This window comes from Phaethon lepturus, unplaced genomic scaffold (genome assembly GCF_000687285.1).
Source record: "Phaethon lepturus isolate BGI_N335 unplaced genomic scaffold, ASM68728v1 scaffold31329, whole genome shotgun sequence".
NCBI classification, from domain to species: Eukaryota; Metazoa; Chordata; class Aves; order Phaethontiformes; family Phaethontidae; genus Phaethon; species Phaethon lepturus.
In genome coordinates this window covers 20,519-36,368 of record NW_010561919.1, presented here as the reverse complement: position 1 = coordinate 36,368, position 15,850 = coordinate 20,519, and the positions used below count along the sequence as shown (strand labels likewise).

At 37.3% G+C, this 15,850-nt stretch overlaps 1 protein-coding gene across 1 annotated transcript in view; it reads left to right on the top strand.

The window, feature by feature from the left end:
• The first annotated feature begins 421 nt into the window (after positions 1-421).
• CNOT7 (CCR4-NOT transcription complex, subunit 7) overlaps positions 422-15,850 on the top strand; it is a 19,544-nt gene continuing 4,115 nt past the window's right edge. The window contains exons 1-5 of the mRNA XM_010294130.1: positions 422-627; positions 933-1,126; positions 4,234-4,395; positions 10,513-10,657; positions 15,498-15,608. Of these exons, the coding sequence (XP_010292432.1) occupies positions 511-627; positions 933-1,126; positions 4,234-4,395; positions 10,513-10,657; positions 15,498-15,608 (729 nt within the window). The 5' untranslated portion in view covers positions 422-510. The remainder of the gene's footprint in view (positions 628-932; positions 1,127-4,233; positions 4,396-10,512; positions 10,658-15,497; positions 15,609-15,850) is intronic.

The window sequence follows — 15,850 nt, the reverse complement described above, 5'->3', positions numbered from 1 at the left end:
CCTGCCTGGTGGCTGTCGGTCATCCGCGGCGTCCCCGAGTTTGGCGTAACGCTAATAGTCACTTTGCCGCTTCGTTTCATGTTGCACGCAGCCGTGGGATCCACAGGAATGGGCTCTTCTAAGCCGTGGGGGAATTACGCTTGTGGGCTCAGGTATCTCTTTTATCTGTCGAACTAGTGCGCCTTGCCGAATTCCCTGGCTTTGTGCAAGACAGTTACTAACAGAATCATGGGGTTTTAGTTTTGAATAGTTTTGGGTAGTAATCTAAACTCACGTAGCTGAAATACACGTGGTTTTGGTGGCTATGTTGTGTTTCTTTTATGAAATTATGAAGAATAAACTTGATGCTGATGTTTAAACATTCTTTTTAGATAAGTGAAGAATAAAAACTTACACTTGATACTTTCCTTTCTTTGGCTTTTAGGTTAAAAACCCAAATAAAGTCCTCTTTATGAAACTGATCCTCAGTCAAGTGTAACTTTTGATGTGTGGTCTCTAAAGCCCCCCACTATGCCAGCAGCTACCGTAGACCATAGCCAAAGAATCTGTGAAGTTTGGGCTTGTAACTTGGATGAAGAGATGAAGAAAATTCGTCAAGTTATACGGAAGTATAACTATGTAGCTATGGTGAGTGAATATTTGATGTTTGTCTAGCAAATGACTGCAAAAACATGATGACTTTATTTGGTGTTAGTAAATTAAAGCTATAAACTTGTTCATCCATTTTCATTGAAAGAATAATGGAGTCTTAACATTGAATTAACGGGGTACGAACATAAGGATCCTAATGTATTATCCTCTTAAAAGCTAAATTTACACACGGTACTCTTCAGCTATGAAATGGTTAGATGATTGAAATATGTTTTCTGACAAATGAACAACGTAAAATTTTATGGCAGTATTTTGTTGAAGTTTTAATTATGTTCTTACAGGATACAGAATTTCCAGGAGTGGTTGCAAGGCCTATCGGAGAATTCAGAAGCAATGCAGACTATCAGTACCAGTTATTACGCTGCAATGTAGACTTGCTGAAAATAATTCAACTAGGACTGACATTTATGAATGAGCAAGGAGAATACCCTCCAGGAACTTCAACTTGGCAATTTAATTTTAAATTTAATTTAACGTAAGTGTTAAATATCTCTACTACTGAATGTTGAATGTTTCTGACTTGCTGATACTGAAAATGTATTATAGGTTGTGAAAGCTGTAACAGCTCTTTTTATCTGTATGATGGAATACCATAGATTCTTTGTGAGAAAAACGTTTGTCAGCCAAGCATGTGCTTTCTTCCCTCATTTCTGTGCAGTCTGTCTTACTGTTGGTAATTTGATCAAAGATGCTAAGCAATTCCAACAAAGGTGTTAAAAAAGATGCATTTATACTTAGTGCAAGAGTTAGCTCTGCGTTTTCATATATAGCATTTCGAAGTGCTTCTACCAAAGCTTAGTTTACCTCTTACTAGTGTTATAGAAGTCTTATGTTGTTTCTTTGCGTATTTTTAATGGAAAATACAAACATGAAGAAAAAGTAAAGCTAGCAAAGTGACTGAAGAAGTGTGACAAGTCTTAGCAAGTTCTAAAGCAAGTATGCTCTATCCTCTTTAAAATGATGATATTCTTGTTAAAATGCTCACAACAAGCTCTAGGTAATATTCTAGGTAAAATAGTGTCAACTTTTTAATACTGCAGTGGCTTTTCTTGTGTTTTCAAAGCAGCTTATTCTATTAAGCCATGGTATTTTAATTTTATAATAGGTTGAAAGAGATTATTGATTCTGCAGCATAATTCCTGTGGAGATTTTTGTTCTGGATTATCTTGTGTAAAGTGTTGGTTAAAAAGCAAGCAGATTTTTATTATCTGTTCGAAACATATTCTGAGCTTTATTTCAGAATGTAATTTTTATCAGTGATAAACCTTTAAATATGAACCTAACTTTTCCAGTGAGATGAGACTCTTCTGTGGAGTTCTAATTATATCCTTAGCACGTAGTTGACAAGGTTACTAGTATTCTAAATCTTTTCCTGAAGTAAACATAATTGGTCTGATTGGTTCTCATATGGCCTCAACTGAGTATCAGAGTAAACACTTATCAAACTTAAATGTCTTGAAGGCTTGGGGTTGTCTTGTCAGTTGTGTTACAAGCTGGTAACTGGACAGCTTGATATACGTGAGTTAAAACTGCAGCCTACAAAGGAGGTTTAGAGAACAGACCTTTTTTTCTGGAGGTAAAAAGATTGTTTTCAAAGTAATCAGTGTTCTTACAAAGAAAAAAATGCTGCTGCCTCTCTTAATCTTTCTGCTTTTCTAAACAAGTAGTGCTGTGGCCTGTCACAAATCAGTTTGGTCTGAGGAATGACATGCTCTTTTTAGTTCTGTTTGAAGCAGGTCTTGAAAGGAAAGGAAGTGCAGAGTTGATATTTTGGTATCTCTAAACATACTTGGCCATGTAAGTGCTGGATGGAAGTTATCCATTTTCTTCACAGAAGAATATACTAATCCTGCTAAGTATGGCAGAAAAGGAAAAGGAATGAGTTGTTAACTTCCAAACGGTGGTCTCGGAAGAAGAGACTGCTTTGTTTTACTCATTTTCTGAGCTTCAAAGGTCTATTTAATGTCAAGCAACTGAAAACAAAAGTAGTTTTCCATCCATTTGTGCCAGATCTTGCATAGATAAGACAGCTTAGTAAGGCATCATGACTAGGTAGTCACTTAACTGACTTTGTTAATAGTTCACTGGGGGTACTTTATTCAAAAAGCTGAGCTAGGTAAGTGTTGCATGAAACACGAGTATTTTTTTTTACAGAGGTGGAGAAATGACTTATTTTTATCTGTTTATGAACTTGCTTTTGGGAAGTGGCACTGTGCCAAATGTTCTGCTCCTAAAGCAGAACAGCTGTTGGCTGTTCCTAGAAGGTGATTTTTTTTGTGTGTATGTGTGGTTCCAGCCATGTCTTGTTACAATGTTCTTTTAAAGAGAATAAATAGTTCTCTAAACCAACTATCCACCTGAGGAGTGCAGAGCAACAAACTAGAATGAAAACTTCTTTTTGTAAAATAGATGTGTTTGTTTTGGATGGGTTCTTTAATGTGTTATGGAAATGGACAGCTGTTGGGAAGCTGGTGCCTTAAAGCTGGAGAATTAATGAGCAACTGTGTGGGAGGGAGGCAAAAAGATACAACGCATCTTGAGAATGTATCTCTATGTTCTGATGAATGATGAGTTGCTATTAGGAATAAGGAATATAAGTCTATGACTAAATCTGATAGTCAAGTTTGATATATTGTCTTGTCTGTTTTTTTTTTTCTGTTTTGGTTTGTTTTTTTTTAAATTTAAAACTATATACTGAAGAGACTTTGTAGAATAGTGTGTTGTGGACAGTAATAAGAATATCATCTTCTAAATAGAGCTGCATTTGAATTTTTTTCAGTTAACCATTCTATGTCTGTGTTATGATGATGAAGATTAAACTTTAGGGGAAAAAAAAACCCATCCATTTAATCACAAAAATATTTAAGAGTTCACAAAAACGTTAGTGGTAAAGGGAATAAGCACAGGGGTAAGAGGATGTCAAACAAGGCATAGAACAAGTTTTTTCTCTCCTGTTAAATTTTATGTCCAAAATATGGCTAGTTAAGAAAAGTTGAAGTTGGTAATTTAGAAAGAAGATGTTAGGTTACCTGAATTTTAAGGATTGACTAGATGGAGCAAGTACACAGTTTCCAGTTGTAGTGAGTAGGAAGTTTTGGTGAGCATGCGTCTAACATTTACGTAAGCTTAAATCACAAGAAATGTGCAGAAAATATTATCTACAGAACTAATAACAGCACTGGGATCTGGAGTCTACTGTTCTTAGTTCTATAATGTAATAGATATTAGTGCTTCAAATATTATATTTAATTTGTCATAGTTTAAGTAATGGATCTTATTCGGTAAAGTATCTGTATTAATATGTTCACTTTGTAGATTGGAAAAGGGGAGTTCTGGTTAATCAGAAGAGGAGCAGGAACTAGGTTTTTATGAAGGAGGCAAGAATGGAGGTGCTGGGAATGATGAAATCTAGTGAAGATTTAAAAAAGCAATGAAAAATTGTAATTAACACAGAACAAAGTCACGTTGTTTTTGCTCTATACTAATCAAGTCTGTGGAATGAATAGTAAAAAAGAAATGTTACCAAGTTTATAATCACTGAGGTTTGTAGATTTTGAAAATTTGCTTTTCCCCTGTTTTTAGAGAAGATATGTATGCCCAGGACTCTATTGAACTCTTGACAACATCTGGTATCCAGTTTAAAAAGCATGAGGAAGAAGGAATTGAGACGCAATACTTTGCAGAACTGCTTATGACATCAGGAGTTGTACTGTGTGAAGGAGTCAAGTGGCTTTCCTTTCATAGGTAAATTCTGCATCTTAAGTATTTGAGTTTTTGATTTTCATTATTGAATTCTAGAGTTTGGACTTCACATCTGATGTGATATGCGTCTGATAGCATATATCAGCACATACCTTGGTAGGTAAGACTTGGAAAACTATTTCTGCAGTAATACCTATAGCACCATTCTGTATTAGAAGAATAGAGTGTACAAGGTGGTACTGGTGTTTTATTTTTGGTGTTTACACTGTAACCAGAAAACTGTAAATCAGAAAGACATGAAACTCATAAGCCAGCAGGTGGCATTTTATCTTTCAATATCACACATGCAAGTAATAATAGCAACAATGATAAAAGCAAACTATTCGTAAGCAATGCTTGAGCAAATATTGTTTGTCCTGTGGGAGAGACCACAGCATTATCAGTGAAGAGTTTTATAAAACACTTTTAGATTTGTTTTAAATCTCCTTGGTAATCTGAGCAGCTGAAAATTACTCAGCTACGAGAGAGAGCCCTGATAAGCCTTAATTCTAGCTGCACTAATGAATATATTTTACTATGTATTCAGTCACAGGAACTCATCTTCCAAGTAGAAATAGAAATGCAAATGCTAAATATCTATGAATCTGTGAAGATACAAAAGATGTTCTGGTGTTAATAAGATTTAACAATATGAAACTTATGCACTAGTAATTGTATAGTCAACTACATGCCAGAGATAATTTGCACTTTTTGCAAGCAACGGTGGCTGTAAAGGCTTATTGCTGTGTAATGCCCTCAAGTTGATATCTTAAATGCTGGCTGCTAAACAAGTCAACAAAGGTAGAGCAGATGTTTTAGCTGAGACTAGTAGTTTCCTTGCAGCTTTATTCTTGTTTATCGCACGTGCTACATTGGTGGGTGGCAATATGTAGATGATGGAATTAGAGAAAACCCAAATTCTTCATCCTTAAGTATTAAGTCTTGGAGGAGAGGTTGGAGGAGAGAAAGGCACATGTAATTAAAGAAGTACTTACATTATTAACCAACTGAAAAATGAGGATTGCTTCAACAAAGAGTGTAAAACAGTAGTAGAAAGGTGCATATAACAGCTTGTTGCAGAATTCATCATTTTGACTTGCTTTGTAGAAAGCAAGGGTTGCACTGGCTTTCCAAAAGGAAGGTGGGGGAGGACAGGAAGAAAAGACAGTTTAAAAAAAAAAAAAAAAAAGAGGACGAAGATCCTCTTTCAGTATGTGTGTCACCTAATCTGCCTACATCCTCCACTTGCAGCTGTCTTGACTCACGATATGACTCCAAAATAATCTTACTCTTGCTATCTTGCTACTAGGGTAGCACCTTGGGAGCAAGTACTGGCACAAGAATGCCATGAACTTTGTCCAGATAACTACAAAAGGCTGAATTAGTGAAGTTTCTTTCAGCTTCTTAAACCTGTTATGGACTTTTACGTGCATATTTGTGATTTATGCTTGACCACAGTAAAATAACCTGGATGGTTCAGAAGAAGGGGAGGGGAGGCATGTTATGCATGTAACTGGTACATCAGCAGATGCTGCCGCGTAGAAGCAGCTACAGCTACGAAACAGTGGTTTGATAATATCGTCTAATAACTCCAAGGGCCCAGTGTAAGCTATCCTAGCAAAAGAATACCTGAGCCATTTCTACACTAGGGGTTCTTTTTAAAGCATAGTTATATGGATTGTGTGTGATTCCTGACTAATATGCTGGTAAGTGTAGTGCAAACTGTGTGCAATAATGCCACTTCTACTAGTGCAGCTTATGAAGGGTTTTTGGAGTGGCTTTATTAAAGACCAGTTTCATCTGTGCTAAAATGAGTTTCTGTTGTGAACTTCACTGAAAATGTCTTTAGAAATCCTCTTAAGACAGCTGTTCCAGCAAATGTTTGTCAAACACTGATTATCCACAACTGTGCTTGAAGTTGGAAAGTGTTTAAAGGCTTTTTTGCTTGATGGAGCATGTTGATATTATCCTGAGCACAAAATCCTGAAGTAGTGGGTTAAGTTCTGAGGCAGCTAAGATTGCACGAAGCTATAAATGAGCATTGGTCACATAAAATGTGCCACAAAGAACAGTAAACAGCTGTTTCTAAATATATCTTAGGTTGATTGTGATTATGTTCTACCAGTGGAAACTTAAACAGCAGGACAGCTCAGTTGAAAACCTGTTTGATGTTGGCTGTCCATGCAGTAGTTCTTTTGACTACTGAAAAAGCTGTGCTTGATAATCGCTGACTCTGCTATTGCTTCTGTTTCCTTAAAATGCTTTAATTACTACTAACCCTCAAAATTTATGAGTTTCTTAGGAGTAATTCCCCTCTTCCTACTTCCTTTCTCAGTGTGTGAGGTTGTTTTGCTTTAGTTTCATTTCCTAGTCTCTGATTTCCTTGAAATCTTATGTAGTTTATTTCTAAGCTCTTAGCTTCTCAAATGTGTGCACTTTTTATCACTGCATTTGATGTAGCTGCCTTGGCATCCTGACCTATTGGTAAATCTGTGTGGACCTGCAGTTTTGCCAGGCAGTGAAGAAACATTTGCCCTGTCACTGGTTCTTGTGACAATACCGCAACTTCGTAAGCGACTCCATCAAATCTTTTCTGTGTGTTAAAATGTATTTGAGTCAGTGAGAGAGGAGAGGGAAGCCCTGAATTTCTGATTCTTGTCACAGTCAAGAGAGCCGTGAGTGCTTGGCAGTCTAACAAGCTATAAAACAGAGCAGGTCAAATGCTGTTTTTGTGGATATTCAGCTGACTGATCTGCTGAAGCTTTGAGTGTCCACCTGTGTGCAACCTTTTCCATGTACCTTTGGAGGCTCTGTGCAAACATGTCTCTTACCCAGATGTTTTGGGGAAGCTGGAAAGTTCTGAACTGTTGCATTGCCATAATCATTTATGATTAATCTAACTGATTTTACTAAAGTTTAATCTGTTGTCTCATTTCTATTAGCTGGTTATAAAATGAAGTAAAGCTTTCTCAGCCCTGTCAGGTTTTGATTTATTTCAGAGACTGTTGGTGCTTGAGTAGAGTTCACTGTTAATTGGCTATTGGAATTCTTTCTGCATAATGAGGGAAATATAAGCATGTTTGATCTTTTCCATGGTTTTGTTGCTTACAGCTGTCCATGTTCAGTAAAAAAAAAAAAAAAAAAAGGGGGGTAAGAGTGCTTATGTTGCTGTATAGCTCCAGGGATTGTGGCTAGGTGCACTTAGTAACTTTAGGTGATTATATTAGAAATGGTGAAAGCTTTTTAAGGGAAGGAAGCCTGGGTGCTGTAGGGTATAAACCAACCACTAATTGCCTGTTATAGGATTAGAAGAAAACTTCTTTAATCAGGTAATTACATAATTGCTCACTGTGGACTTTCTTAACCCTTCTGTTAGCATTCAGCAGTGGCCACTCAAAAACATTTTAACTATGTATATACAAGTCTTTAATTGGAGTGACAGTTCTTATGTCTCTGTAAGGTTAAATGACTGGAGCATATTGCTCCAGTATCTAAGTATTCTAAAAGATTATGTAAATGTCTTGATATTGCATTGTGATTAGTAAAGTGTAGTTTGTGATGATTGTTACAAGCACAGTGGGACTAAGTGTAAGCAGCTGGAACCTAAGGAATGTGAGAGATCATTTGGTTGAGCTGACTAAAAATAACCTGTGCTTAGGATCCAACAACAGGTATCTGACTGAATGCTGTCATGCCATGGAAGGGTAATCATACCTGTTAAATCCACTGTTCAGATATCCTGTTCTCTTTTTCTGTGAGAATCTTAGAATTAAATAACCTACTACACTCTCCAATGGGGCAGGAGTGGGTGGGAAGGGTATAAAAATAAGGTTCTTCATTGAAATTGCAGATCAATGATAGCCTGCTCCCTCTCAATACAAATAGTAAAAAAGTCTTGTTTTCTTACATCCTTCTTAATAGGAATTAGAAGTGTGTGAGAGCATGTGGTTTCTAGTAATTCAGTCATGTACATATTTTTTGGGGGAAGAGGAGGGGAGTTAAAAACACAGTGTTTATTTGTAGGAAGAGGGGCACAAATACGGTTTTCTTTACTTTAAAAGTTTTTATATGGCTGTTGCATTTGTTCCATGACAGATGCCAGGAATTCAGTGAGTTAAGCTCTCTAATCTCTAGAGGAGTATGTCTCCTTAATCCTGAACAGCCTTTTTTGCTAATGTGGCTTTTTTCTTTTCTGTTTCTATAGAGGGTTTTATGCTGATACAGGCTTCCCCCCCACTACCCTCCCCCCCCCCCCCCCCCCCCCCCCCCCCAATAGGTGATCTAATAAAATTAAGCTTCCAAGCTACTGTTTTGCCAAGTATACTACAGTTTTTTACTTTGTAAGGCTCAGCTGAAATCTGTCTTTATCTTGGGCTTCTTTGCTCCCTGGCCAGTGGCTGCTGCTGTGGAGATTGGAGTGCAGCCAGCACAGCTTCAAAGCACCAGATGCAGTGCAGGATTCATTCAACTTGAAATTCCTGTTTAGAGCACTGGAAACCCCCATAGGAGAGCTGCAGTCATTTGTACCTTTTGTGTACCTTGTATTAATGGACTTTCAGCAAACAATCCATTCACTCCCAGTACGTTCAAGATTTTCTGCCCTCTGACTAGAAATTCATAAGATAAAGATGATGTAGGGAACCCCATCATATACAAAAGATATAAAAAGCAATTCTCTTCACATTGAGTGTGCAAGCTAAAGCCTTGAGCCTGCATCAGAATTCACTAATTTTTGTGGGTGTAAAGTATCCGCAGGATCAGTAGCACAGTGCTCTGAACTGTCGTTTCGTGTATTGGCTGTCTTACAGTTAAAAATCTTGGTCAAGATTTGGACCAAGTTGCAAAATTCTTTGTTTTGAGTATGATCCTCATGTAACCAGGAACGAACATGAAGTCTTAAATTGGGAATTTGGAGTCTGTGGTGGCCACCCATTCATTTGAATTGTCTCTCAGCTATATGCTAAGGTTCCTTAAGAGCAAAACTGATGCAGCCTTCAGCAGCCCTGCTGCATGTTTTCATCTTCATTAGTACAGGCATTTTTAAATTTACATGTCAGTAAAAATTTAGGAACTCACCTGGTTCAATGAAAACCTAATAACAAAAAAGGTAACTTACCAGTCCCCCATCTAGTCAATGCATATGTGCATGAGCAATCCTGCAAGTACAAGGGATCAGAACGGATTAGATCATGAATAATCAGGCTTGTAATCTCTGCCTTCCTAGGGAAAGCTAGGGATAACTAATGATCAGTGCTTTTTGTTGTGGTGTTCAGTCCTGCTTAATACCCAACATCTCTTTCCTATGCTTTAAACACTGTTTTTCCTCTCATAACTCTCTGTAAAAGTACGTGGTTTCCCTTTTTACTGCCGCACCTCATTCCTATGTCCTCTTTCTTCAGTCAAGGTACTGAGATGGAAGTCTTCCCAAACTCTTCTACTACACGCACACTATATATAATGCCTCTGTTTTTTCTGCCAAACCTGTACTGCTCAGTTACCTTGCTGCCTCCTGCTGACTTATATGTACACAAAAAATTTTCTGACTCGCTCTGTCCTTGCCTCTAAATGGAGTAATAGTCTACAAAATAATGATTTTTTCAGTTGTCTAACTGTGTGCTGGTTTAATTGGGAAAGTTGAAAAACAATCTGCTCTCTTCATTGTTGAGGGTGAAACTTGCCTCCAGGCATAAACATGTGTTGGCTGTGGAAACTTTTGAATCCTTTGGATTTCAAGAACTGTCTAAGTGTCTATCTCATTCAGTTTGTATTGAGAAACTCCGGTCTGTGTGAAACGAACCAGCTAGGACTCTTTCTGTTTTAAGTTCCTGTTATCAGATGAAGCTCCAGCAGCACTACCTTGTTTGAGGATTTGGAGGAGTTCCTTTAGACAGATCTTCTTTTGTTTCTTTACTTTACCTCATTGAGACTAAATTAAAATATTTTTCCCTGAAAGCTGCAATGGGGTCATTTATACTGAGGCTTAGTCTTTGTAAGAGTCAGTCTTAATTGCACTGAAATTAAGCAAAATGTCATGTTGGTGTTTAATGAAGTCTTGATGTTGGAAGTGAGAAGGATGCTTCTAAGTTATTTGCTTATATTGCTTTTGTTATTAACTTGCAGTGGATATGACTTTGGCTATCTAATCAAAATCCTGACAAACTCTAATTTACCTGAAGAAGAGCTGGACTTCTTTGAGATACTGCGATTGTTTTTCCCTGTCATCTATGATGTAAAATATCTCATGAAGAGTTGCAAAAATCTGAAGGTAAGTAATCTGTTAACAGCTCAGAACAGATTTTGGTTTTGAAGAGAGAATACTTTCTGCTAAAATAATACATGTAAAAATAATATACTTCTGTATTTTTATTTTCTCATTTTGCTTTGATAGTACCCATTAAACAGCCTTGTCTCAAACTTTGTCAATACCTTTTAATATTATATTTAATTATAGAGGCAGGCAGGAGCACACATCAATTTTTATAACTGCATACCAGTTAAAAAATAACATGTTGATACTGTATTTATAGTGCCCAGTCTTTGTTGACAAATGATAAACCCATGTTTGGAATTGATTGTTCACTTCTTGAACCACAAGAATTGATGGGTTTCATATACTCTTATTTCCTCATTGTGCAGTCTAAAGGACTGCAGTCGTCTTGGCAAAGGTAATTGCAACGATGATGCTGTGGAAGCGTCTTGGGAAGAGGAATGGAGTGAAGAATATTTCAGATGACCCCATAAGGAAGATAAACAGCAGCATATATTCAGGGACAACATGTGACATCTAGAAAAAAATGTAGTACTAGAAACTAATCTCTCATGTCAAGCCAGTGGGGTTACTAATTGGCTTATGCTGTCAGGCATAAAATTTGGATACTTTATTGGACTGGAAAATGAATGGAAACTGGAACTAAGCATGTGAAGGGGAAGACAGCAAAATGAAAGAAAGGTGCTACAAGGATTGTTAACAGCTTTACTTGTCAAAGAACTGTGAGAGTCTGAACTGCTGCTGGAATGAGGTGCATCGCTTATCTGAAGCAGTTAGTGACTTGCTGCTTTTATGGAAAATAACTCGATTCTCTAGGCTTTCTTAATGAGAACCTGCAGGAAAAAGGAACACTGACTAGTACAACCAACTCCTACCTAAAGAATGTCTTGCTGCTTCGTCGTGCTCAACTAGTGATCTGTGTGGGGTTTATAGTCCTGTTTCTTTCTGAGATAAACTAATAATAAGAGTGTGTCACTTTTAAGTAGTAGCCTATTTGTGTGGGAAGTAAGGTGTGTAAATCCTTCTGTTAATCAAGTTAATGTTGAAAATTGAGACCTCGCTTCCAGTTTGTACGAAAAGTATACCTGCCTGTGTTCATCTAGGAGTTACTGATATCATCAGCTGAGCAAATAGCTGAGTGTTAGAGAACATCTTAGAAACGTTTTTTTTCCACAGGAGCCAGAACTAAAAATGAAATGTTCGTAAACTTCAGGAGTCTTAAAGAAGGGGTGAGGGAGAACCCCAAACAAAAAAAAAAACCCTCACTTTTCCTTCACCAGAAGTGAGAAAAGCATCTAGTGTCTTTGTGGTGGTGACCCACTTACCAAGTAACAGAATGTATAATCCAACTGTAGTGATGTAGGAAAGGTGACAGAATCACGCTCCGTGTCACCATTCCAGAGGTGACATTCCCAGTGGGCTTGGGGAGGAGAGGATTGTATTTCCTGTCATTTACTTAAGACATAGTTGTGTGTAACCTGCACTGGTTAGGGATATTAATTGTTTCGGAAGACAAGATCAACCTTCATAGGTCTTATTTCAGTAAACCTTAGGAACAAGGGTGATTCTTTTTTTTTCAGAGCTGTAGGTCAGCTTCCCTGCAGTAAATCTTGCTTCTGTCACCTAACCTGCAGACTAGTAATGAGAGGAGGGAAAGGGATGTGGAGTACCCTGCCCCTCCAGATTTACCGGCAATGGAGTGATGGTGGACTTGTACTGTACTAAGAGCAGCTGTCTGAAACAAGTTGTTAAACATTCAGTGTTGTGATTCTAAAAATGCACTGTCTCCTAATGGCTGTCACTTTCTCTCTCTATTAAATTGCAGTGAATTGAACTGCTGTGCAGTAGTCCTTTATTGACTTGTCTAAGTTACTTTTTATATGAAAGTTACTGACCTGCTATAGGTGTCCCCCCCCCCAAAAAAAGGATGTTTGGCCTTGAGAAGAGAAATATGTTTGAGGATTGGGAAGTGGTCTGGTGCTCTTTTTGTGGAATTAAGTGGTCTGAACTTTTACAGTATGTTACTCTACCTCAAATGGACATGAGCGTACTTTACTGGCATGAAGATTGGGAGTTAACTTGAGATGTTAATGTAGTATAGGTTGAATTCTTGCTTGTTTTCTAAAAATCTTTCTATGTAGACAATTGCAAACCTTTTTATAGTTACTCTTAAGTAACGTAGATTTATAGACCTTGTTGGAAACTTGCTTTTCATATAAGGGGTTGTACAGAACAATGAACTCTGGTAGCTAGTGTTGTGAAACTTCAAGAGTTTGAACTGGATCTGCTGTTGACTATGGTCATGTGATTATATCAATCATTCTGTGGCCTTTTTCTTTAAAGACCAATGGTCTGAAAATTTGGAAAGAATTTGTCTTTCTCTTCCAAGAGTAAAATGTTCTTATCTGGAGTGCAAAAATCTTGCCTGAAGGAGAATCTCAGTAGCCTGTTAATTTTCAGACAGCCAGGTTTTATTCTGTAATTATTGCAGTTATAGACCAAGAAGTTCTACACAAAAGTGGTGTCTGGTATATTTACAAATAGATATATACCATTAAAAGCACTATTGTAAAGTATTCTTCTGTAGGCTGCTGTTACTGAAAATTTTTAATTACTACATCTACATTCCAGAGCTTGCAACTGCTGTGTAAATATTAACTGATTTTTATTCTTGGGTGTTTTTTCTTCAAAGTTATTTGAAGCTAGGGTAGATAGTCTTACAGCTAGCAGAACCTGATGATGAGGCACTGCTAATTCTCAGCTTGAGGAAGTAGAGGGTTTAGGAGCAACAAATGGTGCCTTGAAAGGGTGTGGGCCTAACTGCTCTTGCTAATTCTTAACAGCTCATTATTGGAGTCAGAAAGTGGAGAACATGCTTGTTTCTGAGAGGCACTTTTTTCCCCTGCCCACCAACTCTCAGCATATTTTTTGAGTGTAAGTTAAATAACTGAGCATGCTTGCAGTGCTCAAATCTTGTATGCAAGCACGTAAAGAATCACAGAATCATTTAGGTTGGAAAAGACCCTTAACATCGTAGAGTTAAGACAACAACCTAGCTTCAATGCTTAACTGTATAGTGTATAGACTTATTCTTATCTTAAAATTCTGTAATCTATATTCCTGCTTCTCAAGCTAGAATAAAACTAGCCATACCAGTATGAAGTTTGCATCTTGGTTTGTAGGTGTTACTTGGGAATCTTGTTACTGAAGCTTCCAGGCTTTTTAAACAAAACAAAAACCCAGGCCCAAAGCTGTTGACATAAGTCACGAGAATTTTCATAATGTTTGATCTGATTTTCAGGTCAGACTTTATTTTTATTGCTCTTTGAATTTTAACTTTGACTGTTATGCTTTTGCCTCTTACTGCTTCCTTTCCTGTACTTGAAACGGGTTAAGAGTGTGAGGAAAGGTGTACTTGGATACTACGCAGTCTTTCTTTTAAAGCATTGCCTCTGTGCAACACTGCCTTGCAAAACTTATGGCAGCACTAAGGATTTTGTGTTTGGTTTTTTGATCTTTGTAGACCTTAAAGAATGTGCATATGCTTTAGTCTATTTCCAGTAGCTTTATGGCTTAATGATTAAAAAAAAAAAGAATTTATGTACAAAATTATGTACTTAGTGTAGCTTACAGCATTAAAAGATTGCAGTTACAGTATGACATGTCTATCCTTCAACTGATCTGTGTTATCTATGTAAAACCAAACCAAATTCTGATGGGTTTGCTTCCACACATAGCGGTTATTACCATTTTGAGGGGCACTAAAAAGGTTTGTTTAGTCAGCCTGCAGTTAAGGGGATAGTTTTTCAGATAAGCTTATTGGGAAGAAAATTCTCTTTGAAACTGGAAAAGTTTTAAGAGCAGATGGATTTGCAGCGATGTCTACAGCTTCACAGTCTGTCCTTTTAAAACTTGTATCAACCATTCAAAGCAGACAATTATTGTTTTAAATTGTTTCCTTTTTTGTATAAGAGATGTTTATGTACTTTTTTAATAAGTAGGCTTCATTACATGTGACTTAAATATACATCCCTAATAGAAAAGCTGGCTATACGATTGGATTTTATCTTAGAAAACTAGTTGCAAGAGGATGGATTTTTTTGCATATTTTTTCCCCTATCCTCTTACACAGCTAATGAAACAAACTTTAAAGAGGGGTAGAACGTCTTGTAGAGATGGAGTGGGCACTTTCTTCCTCTTTTGACTTTACCACCTGGTTTCTAAATACCTGCTATGTAACGTTTTCCTGGACTACCTGTAGTGTTCTAGATGCTTAAGGGTACTCTCAGTTTTGAAGGGAAGTCGGAAAACCTTCAACTTAATTGTGCAAAGGTAAGTGAAAGAAAAAGGTCTGTTTTAAAGGAAGCCTAGATACTTTAGCATATGGGCATCTCATTTCTAAGCACTTGAATTCTTGTGTTTGTAGAAGAACTTTTTTTACCTTTTAAACTTTCATTCAAATAGAAGTAGTACAGGAACACCTGGTTTTGGTCTTCAGCATTGCTAGGTCTTTCAGCATCTTGAAGGAATTGTTGTGTTAAGTAATGACATCCTGGTTACTGGAGAAGCTGGAATATGAAGGAGTAGTAGTTTTGATCGTCACAGATATGGCTTCATTTAAGCAATACTGACACGGTATCAGTAGTAGCATTAGAATTCTGAAAGTTGGATTCTACAGATGTATATTTATCTAGTATAATAACAGTTTCAGCTATTGTGCAAATGTTAAAATATACTTGAAGTTATATGGCTTGTGTAACAGATTTTCCCACATACAGCTGTTCAGTTTTCTGATTTAATTTTTTTCAGCAGTTAACGAAAATGTTTTCTTTTTCAGGGTGGATTACAAGAAGTGGCTGAACAGTTAGAACTGGAAAGGATAGGACCACAGCATCAGGCAGGATCTGATTCTTTACTCACAGGAATGGCCTTTTTCAAAATGAGAGAAGTAGGTGGACGTATTGGTTTTATCTCCATGATAGTAATGTGCTGTGTGAGTCAGATGGAATTGCTGATTCTGATAAGTCCGCTGTATTTTAAGGAGGTCTCTGAAGGGCTTCAGGGATCATTCCTTTCTTGACAAAAAGAAAGACCACCTGTATTTTCCCTAGAGTAAGTGTGAACCAGCCCTACTGATTCCCTGCTTAGCTGCTCAGTGTAATACCCAGCTGGTGTGCACTGCTGCTTGTG